Genomic DNA, 23,333 nt, shown 5'->3' on the forward strand with positions numbered 1-23,333 from the left:
CGATGCACCACATGTGATTTCTCTGCCTTCACTCACAAACAGTAAATGGAACTCCATATGCTATGATTCTCTGTCATTTCTTGTTTTAATCACAAAGACAGCACAAGTCTAACAAATCTACATTTCTGCTCTGACTTGCACCAAACCAAGCAGCAAACTCCCAGAGCAAAGAACTCTAAGACGCACACAAAATGGCAGAAACAGCTGATCAAGGGGAGCAAGCCCGTCCCTACCTTTTCCTTCAGAATGATGGAGATAAACGTTTGCCTAACCAGGGTTCCTTTCAACAGATGGAAATCATTTCAAGAATTTTCTACTAATGGCATGCTAAACAGCTCCCATGAGTGCTCGCACTATTATAAGCTTCCACCTGCTGTGCTCCTTTACAGGTCAGCCTTTCCAAACTGACTGCTTACGGCTCTATCTGAAATGGCATCTTGGTTTGGGCGGTATTATATTCCTGGAGAAGTCAAGTACTAAAAACACTGATCTCCTTAAGTGCTTCAAGATGTAGATCATCAAGAGAGAGCCACTTATGGCTCCAGCTGTAGCTTATGCCACACATCCCCATGTTCCAAAAACAAATGCAATTAATTTGCTGGCATAGGTGATGAGGCCTGAACCAATAGGGGGTGGAAGGACGTCAAGGAGTGGTTAGAGGCCTAGTGTGATGGGTCAGTCCTGTAAAAATGGACCCCTAACAAATTACCTGAGACTAATAAAAATCAGGCAATAGGAAGAAAAAGAAATGTACAATGAAAATTCTTTCTTTCTGATGTCACTTTCTATGTGGTTTGGGGCCAAGGAGACAGCTTGGGACACCAGAGTAAGGACTCAAATCTGATTCCGCAAACTTTTGTTCAAATCCCAAATTAGTCACTCATGGGCCAGTTCCTCTCAGTCTGGTGTCATGTAACACAGGAAAAGCAGCATCCACCACGTGGAGCTACAGTGAAGATGAATGAAATGCACTGATGCCTAACACGCAGCTAGCAGCCGATAAATATTTGTCTCTTTTTACTGATTTTCGAAAAAAATGCATGTGTAGAAGAATAATGAGAATTTAATGTAGGACAGATTTCTAATCTCTGAGATTAAACATATAACAAGAGGAAGAAGTAGTCATCTTTAGAAGTGTTGTAGCAGTATTTTTTGTTTGTTTTTTTAGCCTTTTCTAATCTGCAAAGTTAAGAGGAACCGGTAAGTATATAAATTCTTAACCGTCAATTCTCTGTGTACCTACATCGATCAACCTTTCTCAGTTCTCAAATTCTAAAAGAGGGACCTTGAAAAATGACTTTACAGAATTAGGAGGAGGAACAGCAGCTGCAAGTACAGAAGAGCCCTTAGAACACGAGGACAGAGGCATCCCATAGCTGGTTCCCTAGCATTACCTAACAGATCTACATGTCAGTATCAGGCAAAATGACACCTCTCTGCCCCAAAATGATACACAAGGTCAGCTGGCATGGATGGGAAAGTTCATACAAAGAATTCTTAGGCAGCATATTTTTCTCTTTGCACTACATAGACAAGAAACAAAGCAAAGCAAAGGCCAAGGGGTCAACCTGCAAACAGCTCTTCTTCCCTCATGCAGATCACAGAGTATTTTGGGGCATGCAGTTGAAAACTACCAAAGGCAGCTTGAGCACTCGGGACTGTTTGGAAAAGAAACAGTGGAAACTTGTTCACATCTTGCATGCAGTCCAAAAACGTATTCAAAGGGCCAGAGAGCACGACACAAAGCCGAGCAACAGAAGATGCCTGCATCTGATCATCGTACTTGAATGTGGCTAATTTCCACTTGGGCTTCCAGGTTACCAAGCACATGAGTGCAATATGGAGAAATGACCAGATCCTTTCCACCTGGGGTTGGAGTCAGGCAACTGTTCCGAGGCGGCAAGCTAGTACTCACCTATCAGACATATCATGATAACGACATGCTGCCCCAGTGAACAAAACTGGTACCGATTAGCCCACGTACAAAAAGGAACATAAAAATTCCATTTGTTTCTTTTAAGACTGCTTCCTGTTTGAAGCCTCATTTGCAATGTCAGTTTCTCAAGCCTGTGTGTGTGACAGTGATGCACGAAAGGACTGCCTGTCTGTCACCATGGCCGAGAAGCATGTTTAAGGCCCAGCGGAGAGGGACTCAGTTCCGCTACGACGCACCTTAAACCGTTCCAGGTACCGGGGAAGCTTGGACTGCTCCGTCTCCTCCATGTCCAGCTGCTCCAGCAGGTCTTCTGAGGCCCGGCTGTCTTCCCCTTCTTGGGGCTGTTCGTCTGAAGCCACGGGGGCCGGAGCAGTCAGAGCCTTCAGCGTTCTGTCCAGCACACCCAGCTGTGGAAGGGAAAGGGGCAGGACTAAACATCCTGGGGCCCTGAAACACACCTCGAAGAGCGGCTGGGTAAGGGAAAGGAAGGAACAACTGGGATCTGCAAACTCGTGAACTCCTTCTCTTATAAAATTATCGGAGAGAGACGTGGTTATCCGATTTTACGTCAGAAGTCCCCCAGCGGATGGCAGGGACAACCTGGCACAAAACACATGGTGCGAACAAGCAAGCTCAGAATCATCTGTGCACCGATCAGCACCGCGGCAGCGGATTTCACCTTTAGTCAACCAGGGAGAAATCCAAGAATTATGTTCGATGGGGCCTCAAAGTATTCCCTCTTGCATGCCGTCTTCCTCAACCGGTTTGGAATTGGGAGAAGGAGAGAACCACCATGCCTTTATTCATCTATAAATGAGGGAGCCGCACAACCTACATAGCTGCTGACAGACACCCGACAGGCACATGTGAGTGCAGTTTACCAAGGTGACTGCTGGGACTTACGAAGTAAGTAAATTGTAAAACAGAGGGTTTCTTTTTGTTTTGGCCTCTCTCCCCCACCACATTCACTTTGGGGCACACCTTCCCTCGACCCAGAGAGCCTAATCGTCAAGCGATTCTACAACCTCAAGGCCTGCACTAGCACCTCCTTGGATACCAATTAATTCTGACCATGTAGCCTTAGGACAAAAATCCAGATAATGCCCTTTAATGCCATTAATACCTTATGCCCAAAACCAACATACATTCCATTCTTGCTGACATCTGAATCACATTCCTATTAAGACAGATCACAGAGAATGCAAATCTGGCTCAGATTGGAAGGACTATTTCCCTGGCAAAGGATTTATATATAATATTGTGTTTTTGATCACTAGCACTGACTATAGCAGGGTTAAATATGAATACATGTTTAGGAATGTGTATGTTCTGTTCCCAATGTCTGCCAAAGAACATGATGATTCACTAGACATTAGTATCTGGTCAGTACAGGCACCAGACATGCACATCTCACGACTAAAATGAAGCCAAGGACTGAGTTCTAGTGATTGGGGTCAAGACAATACCAAAAATGAGCTCAAAGTTAACTTTTACATCCTGGTAATGCAACAACCAACACCCATCTAGGCCTCCCTCTTATGACATAAGCTGCTTGGATAAGAGTGGACACTGGCTGTCTGTAAGGCATAAGGCTTTCATGTGGCTCTAAGATGCTACATTCCCTGTAGCCTGAGCTAAGTCTAGTGGCTTCATAGCGTCAAGAGTCCTTGCTGACGGAGAGATGCACACTGGGGCTGGTGGGAAGACAGCTGCCTAGTCCAGGCAAAGTGAACCCCTTAGAACTCTGAGAGGAACATCTGATCCACATTGCCCCAGCACCATGCTTTCACCACAGAATGGTTTAATGGAAGCAAAACAAGACTGTACTTTCTCTAATCCCCAGGTTCATTTCTTGAAGGCTTTTACGGGTGAATATAATTGCCATGTAGTCTCCCAGGACTAAAGGGCACAGAAATGCCAAAAATTAAAAAGGAAATACTAACTTCTTTTGAGCTCCCACTGAGATTTGACTAGGGGAGTGGGCAGTATTTTATTGAGCTCAGTTTCAATTTCAGGGGAGAGGGATAGTTTTCCTCCTAGATAGTGAGCTATAGAATCAACATTCATCTTATTCTCTATTACTTTTTGTCAGTAACACTGAGAATGTGTGTGGTTTTTCATTCCTTTTCAACTGGATGAGTACATGATTCTACAGAAGTACAGAAAGTAGGGGGAGGGGGAAGACAACGCAAACAAATTCACAGGCTGGCCGACGAGGAATAGGAGATGGCTAAAGCACACTGACTTAGGGCCGAGGGACATACCGCTTCTGCACACAGCTTCCCATCCTCCGGGGACAAGGCCACCTTCTCCATCACTTGAAGGGCTCTGTCAAGGTAGCCGGGTTGCCACAGCAGAGGCATGTTATGGTACACAGCCCGCAGCCCTCGCTGCAGCTCCACCTTTCCTGTGGCCAAAAAGAACAACGAAGAAGCTTCATCCGTGGCTTCCCACTATGTTTGAGATTGAGGACTTGAAAGCACAAGTGAACATGAACCTGGCAGCTCTAGAAATGGAAATCATTTCACATCTGTACCAAGAGCCTCATTCCATCCAGCGACTTGGTGTCATTTCAGATGGATGATGAAGAATATGGTGAAATTCACTGAACCTGTTTTTTAATACAAACTTGTACGAATATGCTTTTCTTCTTTTTCATTTGGGCTGGTGGAAATTATCAGGAGGATGTATGAATCATAGGGCTGACGGAAATTGAGAGAGGCTGATATAGCTGTCTCTTTAAGTGTAACTACCCTTATAAAACAAGTCAAACAACTGAAATACTATTTTTGTTTCAAGAACAAAATCTTCCTCAGAAAAAGAAATCCCACAATTCTCCTACATTGGAAATCTTGTCAACATATGACAACTTTCCCTGCCAGCAAATGTTTGACATTTTTCAAAATGCTCCAAAACACCCCATCAACTGTCCTTATGAAAAAAAAAAATCTCATTTTATTCTTCTTTCCTTTATTTGAGCTTCCTCAGCACTTAAATCAGAAAGTTTTCATTATCCTTTTCAGATCTTTGGACATGAATGTTTTCCTTCATACCTCTAACCATCACAGCTGGAGCTCAAGATGTGGACACTAGACAGCAGGGTCCTTGGGTGGGCCGAGGGGCTGTCTCTGTGTTCCTATGGAACAGAAGCCCTCTCTGCACTAATGGCCAAAGTCACCTTGAGCTGCCAGGTCTTAAAGCCACCTTCACTTATCTTTCCTGGGAAGGAGGATTTGGGGAGGCTGTAGCAGGACATAAACAGACAAAGCTTATCAGGTGGCAGCTAATTTTAGACTTTTAAGATGCTTGGGACTAGACTGCAGTCACATTCTGGGAAGCTGCTTCCATTGGGGTTGAGTGAGGCTGCATAGCATATAACACGGTGAGAGCAAAGAGCTTTTGATCTGACGGCTGCCAGTTCCAAAGCACCAGGGCCTCTTCACAGAAACAGCAGTGACAGCATACGTTTTCTTAGCCCTGACAACTCCCTCAACAATTTGTGCAGTCTAATAGTCCTGAATGCTCACCTGAAGGCAAAGGCACAACATGTAAGTCAATAGCAAGAAAGTAGATGGCATATAAGGAGAAAACGGTTTTTAAAAGGAGTGGTCAATTCTGGCTAGTCTGATAGCCAGCTGATGAACTCTGAAATTCCTCTCCCTCCATCAGTCTATATCAGAATCAGCATTCAAGAAGGCCACACCACATTTTGTTGGTGAAGATCAATTTCAAAACTGCTAAAACTTTGATGATTTTCATAAAACAAAGGTAGGTCAAAGAAGTGTATGGTCAAGAGAAGGTGCCTTCTGAAACGCCTGCCTAGTTAAGACAGAGAATGGAAGAACGGTGAAACAACATGCATTTAACAGACCTCTGTAAATCAGGACACATTTTATGCACACTTAGGTTGGATGCTATTTGCCCTGATTCCACACAACCCAGGTTCCAAGGCTTCGTCCTCCTGACCTGACTTTCAGTGCAATCAGGGCATCACAGTAAAGCAACCATCCCCCAGCATGGAACAGTCACATTGTACCAATGAGTGTCTCTGCTTCCCCAAAGTGCTACTAGATGTACTCTCTGAGTGTCCCTTCGCTCACTTGAAAACAATATCAAGGATATGAGTTCAGCCCTAGCTCTTAATTTCTTACCTCCTGGACTTTAGGTCTAAAAGAGACACAAAAATCTTTGTTAGTACTGGGAAAGTTTTTACTGGCTGGTTCTCCCAAAAGAGGGCCAGAACTTTTCTTTATCCCTTCCTCACACTGATTACCACTAAATATAATCCAAAGCCACCAGAACTAGTTTTCACCTTGCCGGTAGTAACAGGTTTTAGGACCCTCTTTACTGGCTCTTAAGGTATTATCCCATAACTGTAAGGCTATCAAGGTCTATTTTTATGTCTAAAAATGAAAGCTGTATTGGAATTTCACTGGTACACTGAAATCAAATTAAAAATTTATTACAAAGTAGAAGAATGCATCAGTTCTATCCATGAAGAACAATATTTGTAAGGATCACTTAGCTTACCAAGAAGTGCATACCCATACAACTGGGAACTCAACCCCACTGAGTTCTTTTGTTTTAGGCCTGGGAGTAATAGGGATGCACCGAAGTTCCTCTCCTCTTCCCACTGCAACAGAATAAAACAGATCATGGTCCAGCCAAGCAAAGAATGCTTTATGCAAAAATTTGATTTTTAATAGGGGGAAAAACATGCTGTAGTATTAAGTAAAAAAAAAAAAAAAAAAAAAAAAGCAAAATAACAAGGCTATAGGTGCATTATAATCCTAATTTTATAAATAAAACATATTTATGTTTAATGACTAATACAGAAAAGAAACACTTTCTGTTAATGGATTTCTGGAAATATTGAGCAATTTTGTTTTTTCCCTTACACTTTTCATTATTTTCCACATTTTTGGCAATGAATAAGAGTTCCTTTTGCAATTAGAAAAGCAAAGCAAAACAAAAATAAAGAGCACACTCTGGACCAACACTGCCTTGAGACAATCAATAAAGATCACACATGCTGTCAGCCCAATATCCACTCACATTGCTACGACATGCTGGGGCATGCTTTTGAATTTTAAACAATTCAGCAATGATAAGACTCCTTCTACTTCACAGTGTAAAAATACATACAACTATTAGGTTGTTTTTAGATAGATTTGTGCCTCTTAAAAATAAATTGGACAATCTGAAACACTTAGTGATCATTTCTTTCAACCCAGGGTGCAAAATTACATTTCAGTAAAATTGGAGCCTTTTGGGACGTGGGGGGAAAGGGGCAAAAATACAAGCACTGCTAAGCCTGCTGCAGAGTAGTAATAGCAATGATGGGGGCACGCTGTAAACACTAGGCTCAGGGGACAGCCTTGGCAGCTCCCCGGACAATGAGCTGTGATCTTCTTGGTGCCCTATGAGTACACACTGGCCAGAGCTCTTGTTCAGGCTTGAAAATAAAGAACAAAGCTCCGAATGCCCTGCACTGGTCTCTGCAGTCAGAGGTCGGAGAGGAAGCAGAGAATGAATGAGGCATACAGGCTACAATCATAGCTAAGTATAAGGGAGGCACCCCAGGTGTTAATGGGCATCCAAACCTCCTTACTGGGAATGGCCTTTGTGCGGTACAAGTGGAATTTCTTAAGGGTTTTCTAAACCTTTGAAAAAAGCAAAGATCTTGGGAGAAAAACAAAGCCTCCCCAGGCACTTGTGTAGTACAGATAAGTAAAAGAGCTGGTAATTGAGGACCGGGGCATTTCACTTTCAAAAGCAAATCACCCTAAGGTTTGATTTTCCCCCACATAAACTGCATGAAAAGGGACCCAGTGAATAATAAATAGGAAGCCTTAAACTTTTTTCTTTTTTTTAGGGAAAAACATGACCTATGGTATCAAAATGCAAAAGGGCAAAAAGCCAGAAGAGCGGTATCCTTGCTGCTCTAGGAATTGAGCCGGGGCAGTGATGCTGGCCGGAACAATGACACTTCTGAAGGGACTTTTAAAAAAGATGGATGAAAACAAACAAATGAACGTCTTACAGATTTTTTTGATGATTGTCTGAGAATAATACAACCACAGACGCTTATATGAGAAGCTATTTATGTGTTAACGTAAGAGATCAGGTCTCTCCCAAACCCGCAGCTTCTATTCTACGTACTATTATGGACAAAATCAGGTGCTATTGCACCAGGGTCCACAAGGTTCTCCCACCTTGTGCTGTGCCTTTCCCATTAATGCAAAGCCATCCTCATTCTCCCACTCCTCTCTCCACTCCCCTTCACTGTTAGATAACCCAAAGCACTCGCCTACACCAGCTGTCTCCTTTCTGCACCTTTAACTCACTCCATAATCCACTCCAATTTCCTTTCCTCCTCCATTATTCCATGGAAACACAGGTTACAATTTAGTGCCTTCAGGCCACTAAATTCAATGAACTTTTTAAAAGTCCTCACCTTACCTATCCTCTCAGAAGCATTCTAAACTGTAAACCACTCTCCTTCTGTGGTTTTTGGGACCCAAAGCATTCCTGATTTCCCTTTCCGCTCTATGGCTCATCTGTAGAAATTTACACCTAGATGTATAAATTATATCTCCAGTCCAGATTTTTCCAGGAAGATCCCAATTTCTCTCATGAAATCTCTTGGTTGTCTGAAAGGCATTTCAAAATGCAACATGTTCTTAGCCAAATTACTGATTTTCCTCATAAAGCCCAGTCTTTTTCTAGAGTTCCCTTTATAAACACATGGCAACCTTTCCATCCAGACACACGAGTCAAAAATTGAGGAGGAAAGATTTCACCTGTATGTCCCTGCCTCCACATACAGTCCCCCATCGTGTTATCTGCCTCCCAAATATGTTCACTGGCTACTACTCCTAACTCCAGACATTCTGCTCCCCAGGTTACCACTACCTCTTGCTCAGACAACCATGGTAGTCTCCCAAGCACCCTGACCATAAGCCATCATGGCCCCAATCTGATCTCTTACCCACATTATAGCCAGATGCATCTTTTCAAAACACGAACCAGACCATGTTACCCCTTCTGCTTAAAACTTTTCAATGGCTGCTCACTATTTTTAGGATGCACAAACACAGCTTAGCATGATTTACGTTCTCCAACCTTACTTCACCCCACACCATTCCTACCATTCTCTCTGCTGCATCTACACTGTCTTCCAATCCTCTTTCAGCCCCTTTCTGCTCACCACGTTCTTTCTCCCACAGAGCTTTTCCATGTGTTAATTCCTCTTCTTGGATTGTTCTTCCTCTCTTCAGCCAGCTAATTCCTATTCATCTTTCAAATACTAACTCAAGAAATATTTCCTCAAAGAAGCCATTCCTAACCTAAGTTTAGAATACAAGCAAAAACTCCCTAAAATATACGCTTGTCATAAGAGAGGTCTTTAGTGCTCATTGTAGTTATAGTTTTATATTCATGTATTTGTTTTGTTTTGCTTTGAATGCCTGTATTGTTCTTTGGCTGGAAGCAGGGAATGTTTGTTTACTATTGTATAACTAGTACTTGGCAATGTATGGAAGGCAGTCATTGCCCAATATAAATTTAATGAACTAATGAATGTGAGGTATGCCATAGGCTATGACCCCCATTTTAGAAAAGCAAAACACACCATAAATTCTTTTGAATGCGAGCTGGATTAGATGTCCTTTTCAGTTCCTACTCAAACTAGTATTTTTTGATGTTACATGTGAGTTGAGGGGTAGACTGCAGGGCCAGGCTGCCAGGCTTCCCCAGGTGGCTTTGTCCCCTATGAGCCGGGCAGCTATTACGTAACATCTCTGTGCTCCAGTCGTCTCATCCACATAGAATTGTGAGGATTAAATGCATTAATAAATTTAAGACACCAAGAACGCAGCCTGGTGTAAAGTAGGTACTATTTCAATATTAGTTATTACTGTTATTAACTGTTGTTATTCTTAGGATAACAGTAAACAATGACTAATAGCCTAACCTAAGAGAGGAAACCAAAACTTGGTATTCTGGACTGACCAGAGCAACCGCAGGAAAATAATGATGCCAACCGAACAATCGACGCTGAATGCCTGAGGTCCTGGTCAGTGAGCCGCCTCACTGCTTCTTTGATACGCGGGTCCAACTGTCACTGCCGATCACTTACCCATTTCTGAACGTCTGAGGGGCGTTCAGCCTAGCTCAAGTTTCAAGACGTGCATAAGGACTTTCACTTGAGATTCTCTCAAGTGGAGGGACACCCAGCTCCACTCTGTCAGAAACTGGAAACTAAAATGTACAGAAGGAGCACTTATTCCTGGCTGTTCGGGGGCCACAAAGCCGCATATCAGATTCTGCGGGCAGGGGTCTCCTCCAGCCACCTCCTCCCTGCTGAAGAGGCACTGCGGGCTTCCCGGGCTCTCAGTACCACTATACAGCTGTCACTTACGCTGCAGTCTGTCTTCTTGGACAGACAATGGTATAAAACATGGAGGGACAGAAGCTGGGTGGAAGGTACTTCAAAGGCTTCTTGCATCATGATCTCGAAAACCACGGATAAAGCATCTGGCAAAAAGATCAAAGTAGAAATGAAAGGGCATTAGTTTTAGGGAACATCACCAAATCTGTATTTAACTATAAACTTAAAAAGTAGGGCATGATAGAAAAACAAAATTAAGAAGCAAAAAAATGTGAGCTCTGATCCCAGTTCTTCCACAAACTAGATCTTTCCCAAGTCTTTAGCTTCTGTTGTACTTACTATTATGTACTAAGTCAGGCGCTTTTGCACCAACGTTCTCAAGGACATGGAATAATCCACTTAATTTCTCTTAACTTCTCCCAGTATCATCCTCATGATGATGAAAAAAATACCATTTGTCCCATCTACTTCAAAAGACTATGGGAGGGGCGACTGGGTGGCTCAGGCGGTTAAGCGTCTGCCTTTGGCTTAGGTCATGATCTCAGGGTCCTAGGATTGAGCCCCCCATCGGGGATCCCTACTCAGCAGGGAATCTGCCTCTCCCCTAGCTCGTGCTCGCCTTCTCTAATAAATAAATAAAATCTTAAAAAAAAAAACCCAAAAAACTATTGCATAGTCCATCAAGATAGTACATACAAAAATGCCTCATAAATTGTGAAGCAAATTTAATGCATCATGTCCATCAGCTGGAAGAGCTAAGGCATACAGAAAGGAGGCAGATGTATTTTTCAGGTCACCCTGACAAGCAGAGCAGAAGCTAGGCTGACTGCCCCATTCTATGTTCTGGAACCTTCTCCATGTTGGGGCAAATGAAGACAAATGCTAGAGATGATCCTAAATCCCAGGTAGCATTTCAGAGACAGAAAATTTATGAGTATAAAAAGGATAATCAGGCCCAGTTTAAAAAGACTGGAAAGGAAAATGCTCATTCATAAATTATAAGCCCCTGACTGTAAAGTACAATATAAGATATTTGTTGCCACATGAATGCTGATCATAGCAGATCAGACCTTGAGCAATTTTTATTTTCCCTTAAGATCCCACAACATAGATGGAAGCCAAGAAAATCAAGTTAGGACAATTTCTTTCCCTTAATATTTGTTGTTAAATTAGAGAATGTTAATATTGGTTTAAAATATGGTACCAGCACATAAAACAGGCACAACAAATGTTTTTGACTAACTAAGTTGCTGTGTTAACCAATTTTTGCATATAATCATAATTATAAGAGTTAGCACTGACTTGCAGCTGTTCCTAGCCAGCTGGCTTTGTGCATGTTGTCATGGTTTTAAATGAGGCCATAGGCAAGAACTTCTATATTCTTTTTGCAAATGGGGAAGCTGAGATAGACCAGAAAGTCATCTACTAAGTCAGTAGCAAATAAGGACCTGGAAGAGATTTAAAACAAACAGCAACTCCAAACAAACCAGTATTTTAAAACAATAAAAGCTAAAAATCCAGGTTAAAAAAAAAATCTGGTTTTTCAACTGTTCATTACTGAATTCAAAATTATACATGAAAAATAAATCAAAATTACTTTGTCTTTTATTTATATTCTGTATTTCATTCAGCTTGGGAAGTGAAATTAGATTGTCCTGTATAATTAATTAACTTTTCCTCCATATTCATTTATGTACTTTGATATTTTCTATCCTATTAACAATAAAAAGTATAATACTTTCTAAATTTTTGCAGTAAATGATAATAATCTTCATTAAAACCTTATTTTTAGAAATCCTCAATATTAAACATTTACTCTGCATTTAGGGGAAAAAAAGTCCTTTGACCCTTCCAACATGCCCTTTAAAGAGAGAGGGCAGGGAGAAAACGGCTTCTAATAATTCTCCAATGATACACTATTAAATCTGATGTTCATGGAGCATAGATTCGGAACCATAGAAAAGCTAATTCTCTTTCACTTGAATTCAGGAAATATAGGTTTAAAACTGAATAAGAAATAGACAAGGGATAACTGACATTTCAAAAAATAACATATACCAAATATTCTTTGGCAGTCAACAAGTGCAAGCCTTTTGAGAGAGAAGAGAAAGCAGAGATCCAGAGGAGAGAAAGGGGAGAGGTGGCCACACTCAGGGAAGGAATGCCCAGTCCCTAGCCTAAGCACCGAGTACAGATGCAGTGGGAAAGGCCACTGGTGCAGGGATGAGGGGATGGAACCCAATGGCAGGAATCTCAGACTTCATAAATGCGTAAGTGCCCACCAGTCCATATCCACGTGTCTGGGGTAGTAGCTACCCTAACGTAGCTCCCTTGTGGCTCCTCAGTACCAAGCCTGAGGATGAAATGGGGGAATGGGAAAGCCAGTGTGTGTCTCTACACAATGGCAAGGCTCCTCTTTCCTTCTTCACTGTCAGCAGAGCCAGGAGCACAAGCATGCTGTCATATGATTCCCTAACCCATGGACAGTAGCTGGGGTCCACCTCACTCCTCTATACAGTCTGCTGCCACGCATCTTTCCTTGGACTCCCTTATTGTAGTGGAAGTGAAGAGTCACTTCAAATTAACTGCACAGGATCAAGGAATTTGGGGGGGGGGGTAAAGAGATCTGAGAGTACCCATCCACTTATTTTATAGATGAAGAAACAAAAGCCTGGGGAGGTAAAAGGACTTTTCTTTATAGCAAGGGTACTGATCTTTCCAGGAAATCAACTGATTTCATAGTCTTACAAGGTAGGTTTATTGCTTAACTAAATTCATTGTCCTTTGCACAAGGAGGCATGAACAAATAAACTTGAGAAACTCAGAGGAAAAAAACCCTGGATATGACTGTCCTATCTGGCCAAGTGGTACGGTAAATCAACACACATCTATTTCTGACAGAAAGAGTGATGTAAAGAGATGTCATTATGAAATAAAATAAGGGAAATTGCCCATACTTACTTCCCTTTAAGAGCTAAAGCCCCATTATAAATGGACTCAGGTCTGGTTTCTTACCTTTGTAATTTTCTTTCTTTATGAAATAATCCATCAATAAATTGAATGTAAAGTTATCTGGAAAAATTCCATACTGGACCTGTAATGGTAATGAAAATAAAAGGAAAATAAGAGAAAAATATCCACTTTCACTCAGTTTATAATATATGCCTATGCATTATTCATGATAAAACTTGCCACCATTAGCTTTAAGATATCTGACTATCATTTTACAGCATCTGTGACAGTGAAATAGAAGCTGTGACTCATGAGGTTTGGTAATTGGAACTTGGTCAGGGTAAGAAAGTTGTGAGTGGGTATATGATACAAGACAACTGATATGTGAAAAATAAAGCTCAATTCTAATGCCTTATCAAGGTTAAAAAAGAAAAACACCCCAAAATAACAAAAGAAAACAAAAACAAAAATACCCCCCACCCTGATACTCCACTGATTCAGCAATTCTTTTTATAAGGTAAGACTATCAATGCAAAAATGGACTCTCACGAGAAGTACACATTATCACATTATGTAGCATTTTCTGGTCTTTATTTTTTTCTCCAACTTCATTGATCTATAATTGACAAACATCATGTCGGCGTAAGGTGTACAACATGCTGATTTAATATACATATACACTGTAAAATGATTACGATCACAATAAGGTTAGTTAACACATCCATCATCTCATGTAAGTGCCATTTTGTGTATGTGTGTGGTGGTGAGAACATTTAAGACCTCAGCAACTTCCAAGTATACGATACACTATTGTTAACTGTAGTCACCATGCTGTACATTAGATCCTCAAAACTTACTCATCTTTTGACTGAAAGTCTGCACCCTCTGACCACCATCTCCCCATTTCCCTCACCTCCCAGCCCTTGGAATCTACCATTCTACACTCTGCTTTTATGAGTTTGGCTTTATTTATTTATTTATTTATTTATTTTTTAATTTTAGATTTTATTTGTTTATTTGAGAGAGAGAGAGAGAGAGAGAGAGAAAGAGATAGCGAGAGAGCACGAGCAGGGAGGAGAGGGAGAAGCAGGCTCCCTGCAAGCAGGAAGCCTGATGCGGGGCTCAATCCCAGGACCCTGAGATCATGACCTGAGCTGAAGGCAGATGCTTAACCGAATGAGCCACCCAGATGCCCCGAGCTTGGCTTTTTGGTTTCCACATATAAGTGTGATCATAGGGTATCTTTCTCTGACTGATTTATGTCACTTAGCATAATGACCTTAAAGTTCATTTATGTCGTCACAAATGGCAAGATCTCCTTCATTTATGTGGCTGAATAATGTTCTATTGCATACATATATGCCACATTTTCTTTACCCATTCATCTGTCAAGGGACACTCGGGTTGCTTCTATGGTTGGCTATTGTGAATAATGCTGCTATGAACATGGGCGTGCAGATATCTCTTTGAGATCCTATTTTCATTTCCTTTGGATATATACCCAGAAGTAGGATTGCTGGATTGTGTGGAAGTTCTATTTTTAATTTCTTGAGGAATCTCCACACTATCTTCCATAGTGGCTGCACCAATGTGCATTTCTACCAAGTGCATGAGGCTTCTCTTTTTGCCACATTCACACCAGCATTTGTTTTTTTTCTTGACTCTTAGACTGGTTTTTAAAGACCTTAGAAATATGCCAACAAAATATTGCTGATTTCCTGTTCATGAATAGCTAAGTATTTGAGAATCCAGATTTCCCCAAATGTGGACCCTTCAGCATCTGCCTCAGAATTCTCTAGGAGTGCTTTTAAAGCAAAGCAGATTTCTGGGGTACCTGAGTGGCTCAGTTGCTTAAGCGTTCAACTCTTGGTTTCGGCTGAGGTCAGGATCTCAGGGTTGTGAGATCGAGCCCCTTGTTGGGCTCCATGCTCAGTATGGAGTCTGCTTGGAATGCTCTCCCTTTCTCGCTCCTTCCCTCTGTCCTTCTCCTTGCTCTCTCCCTCTCTAAAATAAATAAACTCTTAAAAAAGAAGAAAAAAAATGCGGATTGCTAAACCTCAGACTTACAGAATCAGATTCTCTGGGAATAGGGCACGTAAACCTGAAGTTTTAGTGACCTTTCTATGTGATTTTCATGCACAATCAAGTTTGACTACTAATGATCTAGACTGGTTATATTTTTGTTTTAAATTCTTACTTGAGTAGGATTAACTACCGTCCCCCACCCTTCCCCTTCTTCCTCTACCAACCACCAGAAACACCTGAGAAATTTTTTCAAATGATACACAGCCCGGGGGAGAGTTTGATAGTCCTAACCCCCCAGCTGTGAATCACTGCTGAATTAAGTCACTGTTACAGTAGGCTGTATGGGATGCCTTAGATGTGCTGAAATGGAAAAAGGGTTTAGAAGCCATTGTTTTAAAGGTTGTGGCTCATGGGCAATTTCTATATTTCCCAAAGCAGTCATCCAAATCAGCACTAATCCCCAAGGGCAGGGCAAAAACAAAATATTTTAGAATGATAAAATATTAAAGCTGGAAGGTGCCTTAAAAATCAACCAGTCAGTGATTCTCAACCTTGGCTGCAAATGAGAATGAACACGGGAGCTTTAAAAAGATACCAGTGAGGGATGAAGAGGCAGAGCACAAAGGATTTTAAGGGCAGTGAAATGACTATATGATACAATACTATAAATATATACATGCCCTTGCACATTTGTCCAGACCCATGGAATGTGTACCACCAAGAGCGAGCCCTAATGTAAACTAAGGATTTGGGTGCTTGTGATGTGTCAATATAGCTTCATCAATTGTAACGGATGAATCACTCTAGTTGGGGGGGCGGTGTTGATAATGGGGGAGGCTGTGCATGTGTGGGGCAGGGAGCAAACAGGAAATCTCTGTATCTTCTGATCAGTTTTGCTGTGAACCTAAAACTGCTCTAAAAAATGGAGTTTGTTAAAAAGGTTTGTTTTTAATTCATTAAAAAAAATACCAAAAGCCTGTGCTCTATAAAGGTCAGTTAAACTGACCTTGGGGGTAGAGAAAAGCGTCTCTAATTTTTAAGAGTCTTATGTGATTCTAATGGGTAGCCAGGGTTGAAAATCACGGATTTAGTACTCACTTGACGTAGAGCTGAAAAAACTAAGACCTAGATGGGTAAAATTATTGGCCTGAAATTCTGGGCAACTGGTGGAGCTTATGAGATTACAGCTTAGGTCTTCTGACTCCTTGTCCAGTGTTCTTTGCACCAGCAGAAAATGAGATAAACTTTAATGCCTTTTTATGCCTTTCTAGACTCTTCTTGTTTTGTTTTCAAAGAAATCTTCGGTGAGTATAATCTGTGTCATTAAGCTCTGAACTGATGAGAACAGGATTTGATCCATTCCTTCCTCTGGGCCCTAATATGAGATTTCTCAGTAAACCTATTTGTCTGCATTATTCAATTATAAGCTTCCTGAGGTCAAGGAAAGGATATTGCTCATTTTTACAGACAATGCTATACCCAATGCAATGTCTCATACACAGTCTGGAATGTATATACAACTGAACTGGGCCCAAGTCATGGAACATACAAGGCTCAGTGGCACTACAGAGATAGTATGTTTGCACAGAAATATTGTTAAAATCTTCTTATGAGTCAAACAAGGGTTACTGCTTGAGACTCACAAAAATAGCATTCACAAATTTTGCTTATTTTGTACTTTATTTCATACTATAAAGGTAATGAAGACTCAAAGGTAATGAAGACATTACTTGGTGTAATGTAACATTCATAAAAACCCTAATCATAGGGGACTCTGGAGCTCAAGGAGAGGAGTCAGGGAATTCAGCAGATACGTTCTGAGTAACCTAGGAATGCTCGTCTCTTAAAAACTGTGTAAGATAGTCTGAATACTCTGGAGGTCCTATTTCAGCAAAATGGTCATATCGTTCTTCCTAAACATCACCAAAGGGAGCCAGGCAAGAAATTCAAGTCTTAGGGATCAAGAACGAAATGAACCACCAGTGCAGGGTTCTTGTGACTGAACTTCCTTTTGCTTTTAGCTGTCATAGCTATGGGAATTTTTATATTTAACTATTGATTAATTTACAGTCAATTCCATTCTAAAAAGGATATCTGGAAGCAAATAAATATCAAAAGTTATTTCTTGTCCTATTCTTGCTGTACTATAATAGTTATTATCATTTAAACTCAGGAAAGCAAGCTGCAAATACCAGGGAACCACTCACCTTATTTACAAGGGTATATAAGGCTTTGTCTTGTGCACCGTATTTTAAACACTGCCTAATCCAGGTGTGGATAGTCCAGTCTCTCAGGTACCAGCAGTTGGGGCTGTGTCGAAATCTAAATAAAGCATAAGAAGAGAGAAAACTGGGCTTAACTCTGAAACGTCAATGCCAAAATGCGTCCTTCATCAGCAGGTCCTTCTCTTAGATATTTACAGATCTGCAGTCAATGTGACCAAAAGTCATAAAGGTCAACAGTAAATAAAAACTTCATGATAAAAACCTGTTACTTGTAAAGTATGAAATGGGAAAGAGAAGGCAGAATAATCAACAACAAAGTACTGTAAATGTTGTATTTCTTACTTAATGCTTCTTGATTCAACATCTTGTTTTAAAATATGAGATTTATAAAAAGTGATCTGGGGAAAATACTAACCATGGCATTATACAAATACTCATTTCATTAGAAGAGAGATGTGAGGCTGACGCTGACACTTTTGAAGTTTAAAATAAAACAGATGAAGCAAAAATGAAGAAAGGAATAGCACAGCAACTCTAGAGGGAAATCAGCTTTGAGTTACACTGATATTTCTTATGGCACCTAGGAGAGACTGGGACACTCTTCACTGAACCAAAAGAAAACAAAAAAGCAGAAAAAAAAAATGGAGCACAATTAAATACCTAGGTCTTTCAGGACCCCCCCCCCCCCCCGGTCCTCTTCAATGCTCCATTCCAGCTCATCAGTTTGTCCACCTCCTTTTGTTTCCTGTAGCTGCCCAGGTGGTTTTAAAAGGCTGAAGCAGCCCGAGCTGAGGTGTATGTGGCAGCTGTACCTACAAAGGAATGGAACTTAGAAAGGGATTCTGAGTGCTGCTCTTGCCTCAAGTGTGCACACACTGGTGACACCCGGGGTTGGGGCAACTTCTTGCACCTGCAGGTCCCTGCCACAGGGAGAGAGGAGACACGGCTGTGAGGGGGTGTTTGAAGAGCTCTGTTGTCCTTTTTCTGTTTATGTGCTTTGACTGGCACCCATCATCAAATGTCGTTTCATGTCAGGGGAAGTCCCCATCTTTTCTTTAATCGTTCAGGAAGCACATCAATCTCTGGACCCTATAAAAAATCAAACTGTTTTCTTAAATAAAAAAGGTAAGACAAAATCTTGGAGCAAAAGGATTTTGTGCCATATCTGAGTCGAGGATATGGCTAATACTAGTGTTTTTTAGAAGCTGGTTATTCAATCTGCCACCTGCTATTTCCTGCCATCTGCTATGGGGATAGTTTCCTGCTGAACAGGTTCTCTGCCAAAGTAAAAGCTGAGAAAAAGAGAGGAAGTGTGAAGTAGTATTTAATTTAGGATATTTATTAGTGCTCTGGTGAGAAATTTGGCAAAAATAAGATCTGAAGATGTTTTATGGATATAGAGTCACCTAACCCTCTCTAGACTTTTGAATATCTTACATCTTGCTGGAAATTATTTCTCACTCTTTCTTAACAGAATTAACCCCTTTAAAAGCAGAAAGATAGATGGGGCACCTGGCTGGCTCAGTCGGTGGAGCATGTGACTCTTGATCTTGGGGTCATGAGTTCGAGCTCCATGTCGGGGGTAGAGTCTACTTAAAATTTTTTTTTAAAAACTATACAGCTTTAAAAAAAAAGTAGAGAGATAGAAATATGTCGAATTATGTTCTGGTGGAAAATGACCTAGCCAGAGAGGCACTGTATAGGTGCCCAAGATACTAGGTCTAATGAGATCTTCTGCATAGAAATGAAACAAAATATATCTTTTAGTATTTCATGCTTTCCCTCACATTTTAAAGTCAACAGTTGAGCTACCTGAGTTCCTCTCCTTGTTACTCTGAAACATCTGAGATTTAAAGTATAATGGCCAATTCAAAGTTTATTTTATTCTTAAAAGAAACAATTCAAGACAATTACCAGGTATACAGCCTAAATGAGAGTGATGCTGCCTTGCTGGCCTGTAAGCTCTCTGGGCAAGGAGGGGCATGCTGACCTGCCCCACACTGACTCCTCGATGCCTGCCACAACTGGTGGCCCACAGATTTTCAGCAAATAAAAAAAGAGCTTCAATCAACAAATGCATAAGATGCTGTTATGTGCTGATCATTTTGCTAACATCTACGACATATATGAAGAACTGTAAATTCCCTGTTTGTACATTTATAATTTCATTACAAACACAAAGTACACAGACATAGCTTCACAACAGTCCAAGGTGGAACACAGTAAGTGCTAAGGAGACACAGGGCATTGCTAGCTGCTGGGAAGTGTTTTGGGTAGCAGTGATTGTTAGGTTCAGTCCATTTTTCCTTTAAAAACAAACAAAATTAAAAGTGCCAATTACCTTCTGTACCCAAGATTATTTTAAACTTAAACTCTCTCATTTTAAAATCTAATCTTCTGCCTTAGGATGTCTCCAGTGACTACAGAAGCTGCGACTTTTCTTTTTGGTAGACTTTAAAATAAGAGCATTGTGACCAAATCCAACCAAACACCCTTTTCTCTTGCTCAGGATCAGCAGACCATTTTTATTTAGGCTTTGAGGAAAACAAAGATTAATAGGACCTAGGTTTAGACCTTCAAAGCTCAAATTAAAATTTGTTTAAAGTCATTTGTTAACCGTCGGAAGCTAACTTTCATACACGCGGGAAGAGAACAATTTTATCTTCTCAAAGGTCTTTCTTTCTCACATTTCGATTTCTTAGAAGTCTAGAGGGAAAGGTACTCAACACTTCACACACCCAATACAATCATCTCAGTACATCAGTCTTTGAGAGATTTGTCAAAAGACTCTTAGGGGTCTTTAATAAGTCCACTCTCTCCCTCATCCTGGAACAGGGCTACTTGATATATCTCCGCTCTCTAAGACCTAGTAATCCAGACACACAACCATGTCTAGGACATGTTCAACTAAGTGAGCATATTAAATCAATTTAGGAATAAGAGGGAAATACTTACACATATTTTATGAAATATGCTACCCTAACTGCAGTTCCTGCATTTCCCAGCCAGGCAGCACAGAAACTCTTTTCTAAGCCCTTGTCAGTGTTAAAAAAGAAATTAGCACATAAACTTATGTGTGTCATCTAGCTGTCTAGCATATAAACAACTCACACCATTGAGATAGAAGGGTCCACTCCACTCTGGATGGTGAGTTTGAGAAGAATTTCTCAAACAATGATGTTTTAAGCAGTTTAAACAGATAAACTTGGGCGCTGTTCAGAACTGCCAGTGGTAATATGATAGGCAGGTAAGTCTCTGGAATGGGTACTTGCCTGGAATGATTCTGTGGACTGCTGGACGAGCATTCTCCCTTTCAGCCAGGAGAAAGGCAAAGAGATGAGAACACAACTAACACATTGATTTTCCAATGTGCCCGCAAACAGACTGGCTTTTGTTCTCGCCTGCTCTGACCACCAGCCTGGCAGATTACAGGCGGCCACTGTAGGAGTCCCCTCTGTGCCCCGTGCCATCAGCTGTTTGCTCACCTCGACAGAAGCTTTATTATTGTCCAGGCCAGCAGGCTGCCAAGCTAGGCAAACCGTGTGAGTGTGGAAAAGATAAACAAATGCAAACCAAACCTCCCTGACAATGCCTGTGCTCGTGGAGGCCAGGGATATTCTGAGTTTCCAGCTTAGAAAATACAAGGAAACCTACAGCAATTCTAAGGACATGAGTATTTCCTGGAGGAAGGAGGGGCACAAGAAGGAGAAGGAGAGAATGAAGAAGTGCACTCTCAAGCTCTACCTCTAGTTCTCAACGTTGGTATCCCCAGGCCAAGGACACTCTGACCACAGGACTAAGTGGAGTTCCAGGTGAAGACAGAACTTGCCTAAGAAGCCCAATCATGGCCAATCATATGGCAGGCACTGGGAAGCTTTCTCTCCTCAAAAATCAGGCTACGTTCAGGACTGCTCAGGGCATTCGCCTGCACCATTGCTCATTCAAGATTAATGTCACCAGGAAGGAAGCTGAGGAGAATCACAGGCGGCAAAACTGACTGCAGGCAGAAGTCTTTGATATCTTAGAGAATTTTTTTATAGGGGAAGAGAGGTTATATCAAAGAAGTCAAGAGTGAAAAGCAAAACACCAGAGACTTACTGTGATTACATAAAAGGTACTTTAATGTGTGAAAAGGTCACATGGTATTTCCTATTTGTAATCAATTTCATCATTTCACTGGAAAAAAAAATAAAGGGGGAAACAGCCTTTTCTCCACAGGAGTCATATACAGGTTACTGTGGAAGGCAAAAGTGACAATGTTCATCAGCTCTTCAGCACGGCACGCAATGTGCTTCTGGCTGGGCATGGCTCTCGCACGGACGCCAGAGCCTGGGGCTCCGTGGCTTCACCATTTAACTGCAGCACTGGCTCTTCCGTATGAATGAGCAGGCTTTCCACAACGTTCATCTGATTATGACAGCCACCATCCTTAAACATACACATGCCGTTTTTCCTCCTCCCTAGTGGATTCCGTATCCTGTGGCAACAGGCTTTACAGATGGAAACCTCAGCTTTTGAGCTGGGCACACATGGAGGCGAGTGAGGGGCCAGGGCGAAGAGAGGGAAGAAAGAGTGCCAAGAAGAAAATACAGCTGGCACCAAAGCCTGTCGTGTGGACTGGGAATCTTATCAGTGAAACAAAGTGTGTAATTATTAAAAGGTCTGAGCACTTCCCTGAACTAGAACCAAAGGGTAAAAGGGTGTCATGTGACTATTTAAACCAGAATCTGATTCAATCACTGCTACTGACTTTCCCATCCTAAAAGGATAATTACTTTCTTTTGCAACCTTCTGGAAATTCTGCTTTCATCAATTATTAATTGCCCCCCCAAAAAACCATAAATAAAATCAAATTTTGATAATTTTCTAATGACTATTATATTTTTGTCAAGTGTTTAAAAAAGGGGTAAGGCCTAATATAGGAACAGGTAATAAAGACACAGTAATGTAGATTTGAAATCTCTTTCCTGCTTGATATCCCAGAGTCTTATTCTTATAGAGGAACTTCAGTTAATTTTAACTTCAGCAAAGATGTCCCAAGTGTGCACTAAGTGAGAGAAGCAATAATCTGCTCTGAAATGCTCCTCCCTCAGATGGTCAACCAGTTTGGGCTCAACCACTGCCAGTGAATTCATTATCTCCCTCACAAAGCAGATAAACAAAAAAATTTTTTTTAAACTTCTAATACTTTATTTTTTTAAAGGACAGGCTTACAAGGACAGAATGTACAAGCAGTAAAATTCATACTTTTCAATGTATGGGTCTATAAGTTTTGACAAATGTGTCCAGTTGTGCAACTACCACCACGATCAAGACGTAAGAACAGTTCTGTCACCCCTAAAAACTCGTTAATGTCTCCTTTGTAGTTAACCTCTCTATGGTTTGCCGGTCAATTTAAGCCAATTTTATATAGACAACCTCCTCAAGTCTTTTTCTAACCCCACAGTGATTAATTTATGAGAGGAAAACAAATATGGTAATAAAACTACAATTTCTATCAGTTAGTTTATAATTCATACCCTGCCAATTTCCAAAAAGAATTTGAAAAAATAAAACCCAGTTTGCATAAGACCTTCTGGTATCCTTGTTTGCCATTCTAAAAAGGGTGGTAAGTAAGTGGATTTTTGGTACAGAATAACAGGCATAGAATTTTGCAAATGTGAAGTGCTAAATAAATGCAGCATAATAACACATTTTTTGAAGTGAAGATGGATAACAGAGGGACTCGTTAGATATCAAAGTCAAAGTCTAAATTTGTCAGACTCGGGGCTTAAAAATGAGGTCATTAGCATTTCACCTGGAA

The 23,333-nt window shown here is 41.0% G+C and overlaps 1 protein-coding gene across 2 annotated transcripts in view; it reads right to left on the reverse strand.

The window, feature by feature from the left end:
* The window catches only part of MRPS27 (mitochondrial ribosomal protein S27), an 88,097-nt gene that overhangs the window by 1,447 nt on the left and 63,317 nt on the right, over window positions 1–23,333 (reverse strand). For both annotated transcript variants that reach the window (XM_026498816.4, XM_057307440.1), the window contains exons 5-10: window positions 17,513–17,627; window positions 13,344–13,422; window positions 10,359–10,474; window positions 6,467–6,569; window positions 4,201–4,343; window positions 2,173–2,343 (exon numbers count right to left, since the gene is read on the reverse strand). In XM_026498816.4, the coding sequence (XP_026354601.3) occupies window positions 2,173–2,343; window positions 4,201–4,343; window positions 6,467–6,569; window positions 10,359–10,474; window positions 13,344–13,422; window positions 17,513–17,627 (727 nt within the window). The remainder of the gene's footprint in view (window positions 1–2,172; window positions 2,344–4,200; window positions 4,344–6,466; window positions 6,570–10,358; window positions 10,475–13,343; window positions 13,423–17,512; window positions 17,628–23,333) is intronic.

This window comes from Ursus arctos, unplaced genomic scaffold (genome assembly GCF_023065955.2).
Source record: "Ursus arctos isolate Adak ecotype North America unplaced genomic scaffold, UrsArc2.0 scaffold_5, whole genome shotgun sequence".
In the NCBI taxonomy this organism is placed as follows: Eukaryota; Metazoa; Chordata; class Mammalia; order Carnivora; family Ursidae; genus Ursus; species Ursus arctos.